Below are 14,433 nucleotides of genomic sequence, written 5' to 3'. Positions count from 1 at the left end.
TCCTGTATAGAGTATGGTAGATTTTAATGCTATGTGAAGGAACAGAGACCCCTTTTATATTTTATGGCAAAAAACATTTTGGGTTGGGTTTTTCGTCACACTTCGCATAAGACCTTGTATGGGTTGCTCAAGGGATTCTGGAACTAAAAGAAAGGAAATATTTCTCAGACATATAAGGGAAGTGTACTTATCAGTCTTTCTTTCTTTCTCATCCAATGACTTCATTACCTTTCTTTGCACAAGATCTATTTGTCACAGTTCATGTGTTTTCTCTGCTGCTAGTTATAAGAGGTCCTCACAGGTGGAGCAAAGTTTAATCAATACGTTGTCCTCACAGGTTCAGGTTCAGGTTCAGGTTCAGTTTGAAGTGGCAAGTGTTGTTGAGGATATTAGACACCTATGCTATGCTTTTGGATTTTGTAAGTTCTCTTATGCTCACTGGAGATGCAATTCAGCTGCAAACTCACTGGCCCTAGAGGCTTAACTCTACAGGGAGGGGTAACTGGCCATCAACCTCTCCATAGATGTTAGACCTACGTGGCTGACTCTGGGTGGTTCTTTCCTTGTCAGGAATGGACAGCATGTAACAACATGGTATGGCCGACTCTGGGTGGTTCTTCTCTGTGTCCTTGGAATGTATTCCTCATTAGCAAAAAAGAAGTTATAAGTAAGGGGTCCTCATCCAGCCATGGCCACCCACGCGCAATAGAAAAAAATTTAAAATATATATATAGGAAAAGAGGTAATATTGTTCTGGGACTTGGGCCATTATCCTCCCCATTTCTGACTTGGGATCTTCTATCTGTAGGTATTATGTTTCCCTTGCACTTTTCTTGATCTACCTCTGAGCATTAATAAAGTAAACCATGAATACTGGTGGGGATTTCCCTTTCCCTCTCTTATGGAATGAACATTTTTTTTAAAAAATGGGTAGCACGCATGGAATGAACTTTTTTCTTTCTTTGGGAATTGAGATTTATTAATGCTGAGAGGTGGATTGCTCCTCCCAAAATTTTGGTAGAGGGGTGTGAGAAACACAATTTTCGGACTCCCCCTTCCCTCTCCTTGTATGGAATAAACATTTGTTTTCGAAAAATGGGTAGGATGCATGGAATGAACTCTTTTTTGGGAACTTAGATTTACCGAGGATAGTTTATGCGCACCTTGTCTATATTGTTGAGAGGTAATCTCTACATATACATATAAGTTAAAAATAAAACAGCCCCGGCTCTTAGGCGATTTGAAGTTTTAACCTCATACTAAAGAAAAATCCTTGACCTCGTACATAAGCAGGCTGGGATACACGGATTTTTATCATTTCCATTTTGACAAATAAATTGACCATTCATTTCTCTCTGGATGAATGACACATGTTTATCAGTTACATCCAAAAGTTTATATTAAATTAAATTAAAAAAATTTTATATTTTGTAAACCTTACCTCAACTTTTGGATGTGAATGAAGGACATGTGTAAAATTCTTGGAATGTATACATCCCCTATTTCGCTTGCGTAGGATCTGCGACCGCAAAGAGTAGGCTAATAGTTTTAATTTTTTTTTTTTGGGTAATAAGAGGCTTTATAGACTTTAATAACCATCTACGAAACCCGCTCAGAGTTCAAGCGTCCGTAACCTTCGGTGTGTTCTCCCACCTGCCGAAAAAACTTGAAACAGTTTTCAATACTACGCTCTTCGAAGACGACAACGTTGTTGCTGCAGAGGAAAACAGTACCGAACGCCATGATTAGCGTTCTTGCTCAGGTGAGTCAACGAAGCCTTCCATTAGATGATCGGCTGCTTTCGCATTCTTCCTTTGGAGAACGCCTTGTTTTCTGAATCTGTTGTATCGTTCTTAACGTTACCGAATCTATTAAAATATTGATTAATAGCGTAAGGTTAAAATTTTCGCTGGGTTTAATTTGCTTTCTCTTTGATTGGAGGTTTCCCTCCGCTTATGTATGAAATCATCTTTGGAAGGTTGAGCTCTTTATTTGTAATTGATTCGGAAAATGTGAAAGCCTTTTCCAATTCATTTTGTTGATTGAGTTCCGGGTTAGTACGCAGGAACGTCTTCTTGGCGCGGCATTAGGCAGTATTTGCGCTGGGATGATGATTTTTGAGCATCGCAGGAGCATCTATAGCTTGATTTCAGAAAATCAACCTCAGTACAAACCTCCTCAGGTGAAATCATTTGCCTTTTACCTCTCTATAAGTATTACTTAGCTGAAACCCTCGAATTAAAACTGCATTTCTGTTGTTGCCTGTTGCTTTCAGAATGTTAACTTGGATAGACTTCTTTATTTCATTTTTCTTTTCTGTTGTGGTGGCTGGGGGAGGAGTGTAATAAATTTTTCTTCCCCCTTTCTCTCTCTCTTAATGTTTAAGAGCTGTTTTTCAGACTCCAATTGTTCCATATATGTGATGTGGAAAAACATAAAAGAAGAGCAAACAGCTCACCTCGTTCGGATATACTTCTTAAGACGTTGACTGTTTCTTCTCGTAATTAGATGCACTTTTCTTTCACGCAATGTAAATTGTTTGTAACATAATTTGCTAAATCTCGCCATCTTGCAAGAACCATTTTGTTATCAAGTTGTATTCAGACTATGGTTGGTTTAATTGGATTGTCTTGTGAACTGAAGGGTCCTCTCTCCCATTTTATTCCTCGGGTAACCAAAATGCCACTGGTTAGCTTGGTTAGATGCACCAACTTTCTTTGTGTTGCAGTTCTCCTGGAAGAGGAAAGACACAATCACTCTGTACTTGTGGAAAATGCCAGCATTTGGTGGCTTGGCAATTGGCACTATAATCCTTTGAGAAATAGTTGAGAAGTTGATATGGTGTAAAATTGATGCAGTTACTGATGTACTCCTTAATTGATAGATGATCAACCATGAGCCAGTTCTTCCTAGGTCAGTGTTTAGGACCAACTCAAATGGGTTCAAGAAAGGGTTCCTTGAAATTTTCAGCTAGGGCTTCGTAGGCCTAATGGATCTTGTGGTTCACTGGATGGAATTGGTTGAATGTATGGACTAGGGTTAAAGGCTTGAGGAGTTGAGTTGTAATCCCTAAAGGGTTGATCGAGGGATCATCAAAGATGATACACAAGAGGGTTTTCCTAATTAAGGTTTTCAGACGGGGAAAAGTAGGGTTGTTTTCTTGAGATGTAGTAGGAAAGTTTCTACTAATTGGATGGAGATGAAACTTGGAAGGAATATTATAGCTAATAATGTAGGGGGATGATCCTCGAAGTTTGGTGATGTTCCAACTAGTAAATTGGCCTAAATCTAAGTTCTTGATTTTAGCGTTTTAGGGAGTCCAAAAATCAAGAAATTTGCTGGTTTCTAGGGTTAGGAATGTCAAAAATTGACTAGAACTAGGCAATATAGGTGAAGGGATATGATCCTCCAAGTTTGGATGGATTTGGAGATTAAATTGCAAAACCTGGAGTTACTTGTTTTGGGATTCTAGGAAGTCCAAAGAGTTTTAAGGGGGGGGGGGCGTAGTGATAGAAACAGGTGCTGTTTGCTGGAAACCTAGATATGAGATATATGCTTTAAAGATGTTGGAGTGGATCAATGTAGGCTAAGTCCTCAACCAATATGGGATCTTGACTTATACATACCAAGAACCCTAGATAAAACCCACCTTGGAAATTCCTCAGCAAGTGCAATACTAATTAGTACCTAGATTAGTAAAACAGTCATAAACAGAAAAGGCTGAAACGAGTACCAAATAATGAGTATCTGCTTATTCATCCCCTCTAGGATGTGTAAATTGGTCTGAAGAGCCTTGCAACTGATAATAGAAATAGGAAATAAACTCCTTAAAAGAAATAAAACTTAAAATCCTATTAGACCTTGGATTCATTGTCGCCTTATGACTTGGACACTTTAAACTAAAATAAAAATCTGAAAAGTGCTATTCTACCCTTCTAACTTAAGTTGGAAGGATTTACAATTAGACCAATATAACCAATGAATAAACTATTTTTGTACTTTAGCTAGGTGATCCATTACGGGCCCACTTTGCTTTAAAACTAAAGGATCAATGGACCATGACCTAGGTAATACAATTCTAGGTTTATTTTGAGAAAACTAAGCCCAAATAGGTGCCGATTCTGCATCACCTGACTGAGACTTTCATTTGCATTCTTAACAGCAATGATGTAACAAATCTGCCCTTCCATATTGATTGTCGTGGCATGAACACAGAGTGTCTTCACTTTGATTCCATCTGATTTAGATCCTCCTGACTTCTACTCCTCGATCATCATTGGTCCTTCATTTGAAGTGGGTGTTGTGTACTGAGGAAGCTCGCCTTTGATTGTGTGACAAGAAAGCTTTTCATTACATTTTGAGAATTTAAATGCAAGAAACAACTGGCAATTGTTGTTGTTCAGACAACTAGGAAGCATCTTGAGCTCAACATACTTAGCTGTTCAGTTATTATTTTGGAGACTAGAGAAGTCTTGATATTTCTATGTATTGCGTGTATTTTTAGCTGGAGATTGGTTGATTAGTTTAGGTGTTTTTCTTGTTGATGACTGAAAAGACTAGGGAGCTTCTATGTATTTAATTTTCCTAACTTTTGTCATTTCCTAAGCATGCAAGAACAATGGTGGGTTGTGTTGAAGGGAAAAATTATATACCAAAAAGGGGATGACCAGTCAATTAAGTGATTGGGATCTTACGTACGTTTGGTCTGGCTGTGGGACCTTACTTCTTGCCATGAACAAATAAGCCTTTCAACTAATGGGATATAGCAGGCACTGATCCAGCATTTTCGGGTTAGTACCACACTATATTGCTTCAAAGTTAGATGAAAATGAGCTGGAAAGGCTGATCTATATGCATACCTGCAGAGCTCAATACAGCCCCATAATCTTCATATGATTGTCCTTGTTTGAAATTGCAAATATCTTCTACTTTTCATTATGTTCCTTATTGCTGAATTCATCTCCAAGGGAATCCGTTGTGTATAAGGTGATTAAGGTTATTCTGGTACACTTGTGGCCTTCAATTTAACCCTATAAGATACATTTTGGTGTTTTGTCTTTTTCCTTTTCATTATTTCAGGTTTCTAGTTAAAAAAAAAAGAAAAAGGATAAAAAAAATCAGTGTGATCAATTGGCTCTAAATCCTACTGTAAGTCCCCATGTGCGTTGATATTAGAGCCTTAATAGCTGGTTGGTGTTAGTTGTACCACTTTGTGTTTCCAATATAGTATCACTCCAGCATAGTTGTCTGTCTTGATTTTATTTGAAATTGCGGGGTCATCCTAAGAGAGGACCAAGGGCCGAAAGAAGACCTGGGGTTGCTGCCCAGCACCCTACAGACCATCTTAGCAGCATGGAGTATTTTTCATCAACAAGGGCATTTTGGTCATTTGGACAGCCCTAGTCCAGTCCAAGTTGGTCTTGTAAGATGTAGATTCATTAGGAGTCTGGTGACTCTGGTCCTATTTTTTATTTTATTATTTAAATGTCCTTGTTAAGTAAGAGTCCTACTCTAGTGGGGAGTTATATTTAAAGTAAGATTCCTTTAGCTGTCCAAATTCTACTAGGAGTCTAGTCCTATTCTTATTATGTTATTTTAGTCCTCTTAGGTTGAGATTAGGAAGAATCCTAATTGAAGTAGGAGTCCAATTATTTTAGAAGTTCTTATCTGTTTTTGGTTTCAAAGTTGAGTCCAAGTATGAGTTATTCATTGTAGGCTATAATGAAGCCGCAGGCACGTAAAATTGCTTGAAGGAGAGGTGTCGGATGGAGTGAAGGTCCCCAAGGGAGGAAACCCTCTGGCAGCCTAGTCATGGCCTTCTGTTGATGCGATTTGTCTTCTCCAAGCTCTCTATTGTCAAGCAAAACGTCCCCTACCCTTCCCCCTTGCCTTCCTCCCATCACACCTAGTCTAGAACCCCTCCCCCATCCCTGCGGTGTCCTCCTTTTCCTTCCCCAGCCCCCGTGTCATCACACCGCCCCTTTCCCCCTCTCTTTCTCTCTTGGGGCACTTCATCTTCTACCCCAGACTTTGAAATTTGAACTGAGATTGTGACTAATGGAGTTGAGTTATAGGTTTCAATAATCCTAGTCTCCAAACCATAGCCGAGCTAATAGATCATCCCCACAAGTCCTAAAAACCCTAAACAGCCCCTACATTCCCAACTGCAGGGTTTTGAGAATCTTTAACTTGCCTGCTGAATTCAATTATCCAATCCTCTAACTGGACCTAAATTTTGAGGTTGCATCATGATTGGTTTGTTTTGGGGGGGGGGGGGGGTTGGATTTGCAAGTGTACTCTAACGTGGAAAAGTAGCTGTTTTTAATCTATTTTAACACATCATACGTTTTATTTCCCAGACAAAGGATCATCATGGTTTCCAAGGAAAAATTAAGATATTTGCAATTGCATGCTGTTGTTCTTTGGTTTCTAGTCAATATGAAAGTGTGGTGCATCATTCCGTTTGGTCCTTAGAACTGTTAACGTGCATTGAAAAATAAATATGTGCATACATCTGTTCCTATCTGGTAGATGGACAGACTCCCCTATAAATTCCAAAAGTTAATGGTGTATTATTTTCGAAGTCCCTTGTCATATCATTGTGTTATAATATTGAGAATAGGATCCAATAAAAGTATTATTGGTCCAAGGGTTTTACACGTTGGGCAGGTCAAGGATTGAAATTATCAAAATGCCCACAAGACGCGGTCTGTGTGTTTAAGGCATGGAACTGAAAATTCAAAAGACTCTAATTTTTCCCTCAGAATTTGACTTGTTTGAAGAGGTTGCTGTCTAGGGTGTAGTCTAATGTTGTTAGTGATAGTTAAATTTGGCTAGTTTCTTGAAGTTTTGCTTAGAAGTAGGAATTTAAGATGCATTTGGTACGAAGAGACCAGTCCTCGTTAAAATCGTTTTTACATGTTTCCATGTTAGGGGACCATTCTTTGTTTTAAAATGGGTGTTTGATAAACTTGTTCTGGAAGTATTTTGCAGTTCGGCCCACAATTTGAAAAATCTAGTTTTTTTATCTAGGGCTGAGGCAGGAGGGTAAGGTGGAAGGGTTTTGAGGGTGGGGTTGGTCTGTTGAGACCATTTATTAAGTTTATGGTCCCTCTGACAAAATGAAAACTAAATTGGGATACAGATCCACAATTTTTTACTAATAAGAAAGGTTTATCATCCTACCTACATTATTGTTCACTAACTCATGCCAATGATGCAAACGGGCTTCCTTTTTGTGACACAAACAAGATTCTTGAAACACCAAAAAGGTTTTTACACTGATTTTCAAAATTACTGAAAACAAAACGTTTTATGCCCGAAAGTTTCTATCAGAGGCTTAAACAAAGAAGAGAGAAAACTAGACACCTGCAATTCTCCATCTTCTACCTCTGCCTTTGGAAAAGAGTTCTTGTAGCAAGTTTTCCACACACCATTATATGGTTAGATTCCAACTGGGATAGGCTAACCTTTTAGCAATCTGTGAATAGTTGCTTTTATGTTGGCTTAAATGTGCTTATTGGTTAGGGAGCAGATTTTAACAGTATGTGTTGTTAAATGTAACAGGAGCCCATGCTTGGAAGGACAACTCGCGTGGAGCTGGCTCACCTCTGGAACAAAACGGTTGACCAAACACTGGGGCCGGTGATTGCATATCTGAGCTCTCGCGGGTGGTAGACTTCCTTAACATTTTGTACTTAATCTTCAGTTATTATTGTTGTGGCACTTGATTGTATGGGCCTTCTCTTCTTGTCATTCACTGACACTTAATATACTTTGAAACCTTGTGAAGGTGTCTATTATTTTTAGATAGCCCATAATCAATCATTACTCTCTCATATTTTTGCATATTCTGACACGACTTGCATACTTGATCCCGGTTTTCTGATCAATCTCTGAATAAAAGCATTAATCTGTTTTCAAATTTTCATCATTCCATCCATGTTAATATAGGTTCGTTCTGCGAAAATTTTATGGACTACACTAACAGGAAATGGAGAAACCATGAACTTTTTATAATGATCCCTGACCATAGGCCGATCTGTGCTCCTCCGACAGTCGTTGACCACGAATTACAGGGGTTGCAGAGTTAGAATGATGGGTTTATTTTTTTAATATTTTATTATTTTTTACTTGTGGGTCTCATATAATTTGTGACCGTAACGCGGTCACACTCACAATAAGCATCCTTTTGGTGTTTCCATCTACAGCTTCTGTCATTTACTTGTAGAACTGTAATTAGTTGGAGAAATGCTGGTCTTTTTCTTCAGTTAAGAAAGAAAGGGTGCTTATACAGATCATAGTCTTTCAGGTCAAAGCTTCTAGGTATTGATATGGGTTGGGTCGATACCACTTTTGTAATACATTCCACAAAAGATATTAATTTCTAAGCCTAGAAATCTGTTTTTCTCTTAAAAATCAATAAGGAGAAATTCATCCAACATTACCTATGTTAAATCCAATATTTGTCGCTTTCTATATCAACATTGCCTCTCTTGTTTTTTTGTTTTACATTCAAGGGATTTTATATTTTTAAAATTTACAAACGAAATTCTGAGTCTGCTGAGTCTTTTGTTGCTGGCATTTCCATTCTTCGATTGTCTCTCTCTCTCTCTCAGGTTAGCGGGAGGCAAAGATGAAATAGCTGGATAAACCCTTGACGTTGAAATTAAATTCTTCAATGCTCAGGTTTCTCCCATCCTGGTGCGGGGGTAGGATGATTTCAAAGGATATTTTGTGATTATTTGAGTGCTGATTTCTCAAATTTCTTTTGTCTTTAAATGGAGGACTGATTTCAAAAGACATTTTGTGATTATTGCTATAGCCATGGAAGATTTTTACCGGTTTGATCCTCCGATTATTTTGTTCAAATGGAATTTTCGAAATGCGAACGATTCAGATTTCTAAAACTAGGGCTTGCAAAATTGGGTTTAGGATTGGGATGAACAAGGGAAAAAAAAAATGAAAGACATTTTGATAATAAAAGGAAGATGGCATGGAAGTGAAGTTTTGAAACAATGGGGTTTAAATTCGAGTACGTACTAGGAATTAGGGTTTGTAAATTTACAAACTCTGAAACCCTTAAAATAAAATTTATTTATTTATATTTGCATATGATACCCTTGAGCTTTTAATCTATTACTTTTCTGAAAATCTCAACCATAGGCTGCTACTGCCGCAAATTAAAAAAAAAAAAATCACACCGCCTTTGGCCCCACTGGAAAACGTCTGAAATACGCCTCCTTAAAAAAGCGATTGAAGTTTATTGATAGATTTTGAACACGTAAATTGATTGAAACCATCATTTGCTTCTTCCCTTTCTTCTACCTTTGAAGATACAACTTGCACATCCTTGGTCAAAAAACTCTGCTTGTCTAAGTCTAACCACTTGTCATGTCTCTGTCTCACATTACCTCTTATCTTCAATATGATTAGTTTTTTATGCCTTCACCCACCTTCACTCCTTGACGGAAATAATTGAACTCTTGGAACAGCTATGTCATCATGAACTCCCACCCTTCTTGTATTAATTCAAATAGCCAAGGGACCACCCAGAAGATGAAGATTGAGATTGAGAAACTGGGTACATCTTCAAATGCTTGAACACCCACAAGAATGTGTGATGAGATGGCAATAAAGCAATCTAAGCATCAACAGACATACAAATGGAATGCAAGAGGGTAGTTGGAAAGGTAAAAATAGAATCAGATCTATTATATTGATCCCAAACACAAAAACTCAGAAACTGTCAGGGAATTCAGAAAATCAAATCATTCAACTGACTGAATCTCTGAACTCTATTACAAGCTAGGAGGAAAGAAATTTGGAAGAAAAAAAAAGAAAAAAAAAACTAGCTGCCTGCCCTGAATCAAATTAGCAAATAATAAACAATGGCTTCCTCATATATATTAACCATGAATCAGCAACAAATGAGGAGTTGAATAGAAGAATTGTGTGTTCCCGCATGACTGTATTGTCAACCATTCTCTTCCTTCCTTTTAAGTTTTGAAAAAATGCAAAACTGAGCACCAGAGTTAGTCTTGATTAGTCCAGCAGTTCAATTCATCTTATAGGCTGAATTCTGGAGCTGTTTAAGTCCATTCAAACCATCTGTAAACGGATCGATCGCGTAAATGCTTAATCCTCTAGTCCGGCCTGGGGCCCCTCCTTTAATTGTAGAAACATCGAGTAGAAACCTGGTCAGCCAAAAAGTATTTGAGTGAGATCTGCACCTTTAATCCAGTAATTAGTGGAACACTCTAGATTTGCTAAATACCTAAAACAAGACAAGATACTTACAAGCTCCTTGATGCTTTTTCTAGTTCAGGAGTTCCACATTGAACCAAGACCTTCTGACCCATTTCAGACACCAAATGGTCTATTGGGTGTTCCAAGGTTTTGGGAGCTGGATGACATTTAAGGTGGGTTAGTAACTTTTAATTGGATAATGTGAAGCCAAACAGCAAAATAAAATCTCATGGGACCTAAGCAAAAGGAGAGGATAATTTACATGATTGATAGATGGCTTCAATGCTTCCATCAAGACCCAAGAGTTTCTACATCAGTATTATTGTATCAAAGATAAGTACTCAGATATCATAGTATCTCCAAATCAAGAGCATAAATGAATCTAAATGGGGGTGCATAAATGAATCTTGAATGGGAAAAGCCAGTAAATAATAAGTGAAGAAACAAAAATAACCTTAAGTCTCTCATAGCATTCTTCAAGGTTATCATTTATCAACATGTGATCAAAAAGACCCGATGATTCTCCTTGCTCAAGTTCCACTTTTGCATTTCTCAGCCTTTTTTGAATTTGTTCCTCCGTTTCAGTACCCCTATTCACAGTAAAAAAGAAAAATAAAGCGGCCTGAATTGGCTTCCGCCATACAAAAACAACTAAGAACTTTGATGTCTGCAGCTTACCGTGCACGAAGTCGCTTCTCAAGCTCCGCAAAAGAGGGTGGGCAGATGAAGATGAAAATTGCATCAAGAGAGCTAGCTCTCACGGACTTGGCACCTTGAACATCTATGTCAAGTATACATCTCTATAACAAGATAGAGGTACTGAATCAAAATCAAGAATACAAAAGCTATCAAAATAAACTTTCTGTCCTTGGTGATATCCACATAGCACAATCATACCTTCTAAACAAAGATCAAAGAGATCTGATTCTCTAATTTAGACATTAGGGATACATAGACCAACATACATAATAAAGAAAATCATTTTTACCTTTCCTGCATCTGCTACCACTTCAACAGCTTCAACACTGGTCCCATAAAGATTCCCATGAACTGATGCAGATTCGAGGAATTTCCCGTCTTGTATGGCCTTCTCCATCACGCTTCGTTCAGTGAAGTGGTAATGGACACCATTCATCTCCTTCTCCCTGGGATTTCTAGTTGTGTGGCTCACAGAGAACCCAAATGTAGATGGGTATTCCTTCATCAGTTTAGATATCAGAGTGCCCTTCCCCACTCCTGAGGGACCACTGACAACAATTGGTTTAGGACCTTCACCTTTAACACCTTTACTCCAAGCAACCACTTCTGTTTTCATTTTCTTCTTTTGTTCTCGAACATATGGGGTATCCACCTACCAGTAAAGTAAAACAACAGATCCAGCAAGTTAAATTGGTGGGTCACAAATAACAGAGGCACATGAGTACAGGAAAGGAAACCAATGAAAAGTTAACAAGATGACAAGTGAATTTAGAATCAGAACTGGGTAAAGTCGGAACCAAAAAACATCTAAAGATTCCACACAGGCACTTGATACCAACCTCAAGAAACCAAGCAGAGTCTTCTGGGGAGGAGTCCCTCTTAAGAATCAAAATTCTTTCTTTATTTAAAAGAGCAGCAGAGTAGCCATTGCATGGGGTAGGTTTTGTACCCAACACAGTGGGAATATCCCTGTGAGATCCACCATGATTAGTCGACAAACATAACTTTGAATTCCAACACAAAAGCAGCAGCACAGAAGGCCTAGAACTCACCATTTACCCGTCGATGTGTTCAAAATCCGGATGCCTATGGACAAGTTGGATCCATCATCCTTACCCCCGATCACATACTATACAAATCACAGGTTCTATTGCTAAGAAGACAACTTTGCATAGATATTCATTTTAGAAAGAACCGTGAAGGAGAGAAGAAACAGAATCAGGGGAAATGTAAGGGGGAGGAGATCTAAATCTGAATTTGCTTACAATCTTCTCGCCAAGTATGGTAGCTGTCTGGTAGCCTTTCAATTCTGAATCAAGCCCAACTGGGATAACTCCATGAATCCCATTTAGAAAGTTCTTCTGAGCTTCACCCTAAATGACAATCGTCATGCACAATGTTAGAAACTAAAATAATTGGATCACAATGATCCATAAATAACCCAATTCTGTACCAAGATTACAATTTTTCTGTAAATCAATGTACTCTTTACTGAAGTAGAAATTAGACAAAGAGATCTTACCATGGAGAATTCTAGCTCCAGGATTCAAGCTTCAACCTAAGGGAAGATCAATATAAGAGAAAGAGAAGATCAGAAAATTTACACCACACATAGATCTTGTGCATTCAGAATGGAAGGAAAACAGAGAATGAAGCAGAGCATCCATCAAATAAAAATCCGGGTTCCCCATTAAAAGAGCTTAGTTATCTTATTGGGGGTGAAATAAAAATGCAGATCCCAATCATAGTAGAAACTAAACAACACAAGCAATAAAAACACAAAAATAAAATACACAACATAGATCCCAAAAAAAACAGAAAAAAAAAATATCAATAGTGAAAATCAACTAGCAAAAACCCTTTTCACGAAACCATGCCTGAAAATTTTGAAAAAAATAAAAACCAAAAAAGGAAAATCGATGGAGAACGATGAATGGAAGAGAAGGGAAAACTACTTACGGGAGAGCATTACTCCCAAAGGATTCAGAAGGGGAAAGAAAAGCAACAGAGAAAATCTTTACGCCGCCGCAACATATAATACTAAATTCAATGAATTGTAGCTAATCTGAACCAAAAGGAATTGTCCAAGTAGAAGTTTCCAAAAAAACATAAAACCCCCCAAAATACCTCGAATCAAGAGAAACCCTCTGAAAGCAGTAAACTTATGAGGTGGGTCGGTTGATACCAAGGTTTCTCACGCAAGACTCGCTCAATAGTCGATGTTCCTTTGAATGCAGAAACAGGGTCACTCACCTTGATATGAAATCAGGAAGAATTATATTTTTGTTTCTAAGCTTGAGAGAAAAATTTCACCATGGGTTCCTATATATCAATGAGAGAGACGAAGATTAGCGCGAGACAGGGAGGGAGGGACGGAGAGAGGTAAGGAAGAATCTTCAAGAAAGTCAATTTTCTGCCGTCTCCTCCACCACCTTGCTCTTGCTGGGTCGCATTCAATTCACTGAACCACAAAACTGGCAACACATAAAACACACGCAAGGCCGTGCTATTGTCCCCAGGAAGCTTCTCTTTTGGGTCTCCGAAGGCTGGAAAACTTTGGGAAATGGTCAAAGGCAAACCCAATTTGAATTGGAAACTAAAACTACCCTTTCAAAACAAGCTTCCAAATTTAGGGTTTTCTCACTTCCTGTCTGTTTAGTTTCTAGTTAGAAGTTAGAACTAGATTCTTAAAAGCTTTATTACAATTGGAAAATCAAACGATAAAGATGGCTATTATTCCATTTGAAGTATGATCTCAACCATTGAGAATTAGGGATATTTTCGTCCTTAAGATATTTAGACTTTTGGATTTATTCTTTTCGAATTTTCGAATTAGTAGTTTTATATTTGGGGCGGAGACCATTACGTATCGTCATATACCATAGACAGAAGAGTCCGAACCTCTGCACCCAAGTAGGTTATCCACCCTCATAGTTGATCAGTTTTGTGGTATGCGGTTAGGCTCATGTATAAGTGTGGGGGAATGGAAGGACTAGTTGTTGGGTGAAAACGATCTACACTCCAGCGAGAGTCGAATCCTTGACCTCTTTACTAAGAAGTGCCGGTCATTACTAACTGAACAACCCTTTGGTTGCGAGTTCTAAATTTTTTTTTCTTTCTTGAAAACCCTTTTTGGCCGAAAGGCATTTCTAGAACTGTATGATAGAAGTAACGAAAACTTATTAAAGTGTAATCCTCACCTTTTCACAGAGCTAAGCTAGTCTTTTGCATAGCAAAGAAATCTCTCGAATGTGGCTTTAGGTTTAAGATAAATTTGCTTAGAATAGTTTTAGCTTGTATATTATTTCTTTTTCATGTAATAATCAAATTTGATAGATTGATTTGTACACCAAATGGCACATGGTGTCATTAATGGAAACTTAATTTGTAGACTTCAACTTTTCTCATAGCTAAGTTAGTCTTTAACATGTGAAAGAGATCCACATAATCTTATTTTGAGTTTTTTGTAAAACTTATTTTGGACTT

The 14,433-nt window shown here is 38.0% G+C and overlaps 2 protein-coding genes across 4 annotated transcripts; one reads left to right on the top strand and one right to left on the bottom strand.

Moving 5' to 3' along the window:
- The first annotated feature begins 1,596 nt into the window (after positions 1 to 1,596).
- On the top strand, positions 1,597 to 7,939 carry LOC149003561 (zinc finger, C3HC4 type family protein). The gene is made up of 3 exons (XM_089138440.1): positions 1,597 to 1,762; positions 2,066 to 2,182; positions 7,567 to 7,939. The coding sequence occupies exons 1-3, from the start codon at positions 1,742 to 1,744 to the stop codon at positions 7,675 to 7,677; spliced, it is 249 nt and encodes an 82-aa protein (XP_088994566.1). The 5' UTR covers positions 1,597 to 1,741; the 3' UTR covers positions 7,678 to 7,939.
- A 1,277-nt stretch (positions 7,940 to 9,216) lies between these two features.
- On the bottom strand, positions 9,217 to 13,523 carry LOC149003560 (guanylate kinase 2-like). 3 transcript variants are annotated; one of them, XM_089137871.1, is made up of 11 exons: positions 13,133 to 13,523; positions 12,470 to 12,505; positions 12,213 to 12,320; positions 12,000 to 12,076; positions 11,787 to 11,916; positions 11,237 to 11,599; positions 10,927 to 11,048; positions 10,703 to 10,838; positions 10,511 to 10,556; positions 10,300 to 10,405; positions 9,217 to 10,196 (listed from the first exon to the last, which is right to left on the bottom strand). In XM_089137871.1, exons 2-11 carry the CDS (start codon positions 12,470 to 12,472, stop codon positions 10,058 to 10,060), a joined length of 1,230 nt encoding a protein of 409 aa, XP_088993997.1. In that variant the 5' UTR covers positions 12,473 to 12,505; positions 13,133 to 13,523; the 3' UTR covers positions 9,217 to 10,057. The 3 variants fall into 3 exon arrangements, with proteins under 3 accessions (XP_088993997.1, XP_088993994.1, XP_088993996.1); XM_089137868.1 differs by having other exon boundaries at positions 13,075 to 13,522; XM_089137870.1 differs by lacking the exon at positions 13,133 to 13,523 and adding an exon at positions 12,907 to 13,068.
- Positions 13,524 to 14,433: the final 910 nt, after the last annotated feature.

The sequence above is a fragment of the Hakea prostrata genome, chromosome 10 (genome assembly GCF_041222555.1).
Source record: "Hakea prostrata isolate BN-2017 chromosome 10, UWA_Hpros_2, whole genome shotgun sequence".
Taxonomy (NCBI): Eukaryota; Viridiplantae; Streptophyta; class Magnoliopsida; order Proteales; family Proteaceae; genus Hakea; species Hakea prostrata.
This window is presented reverse-complemented; position numbering and strand designations above follow the sequence as displayed.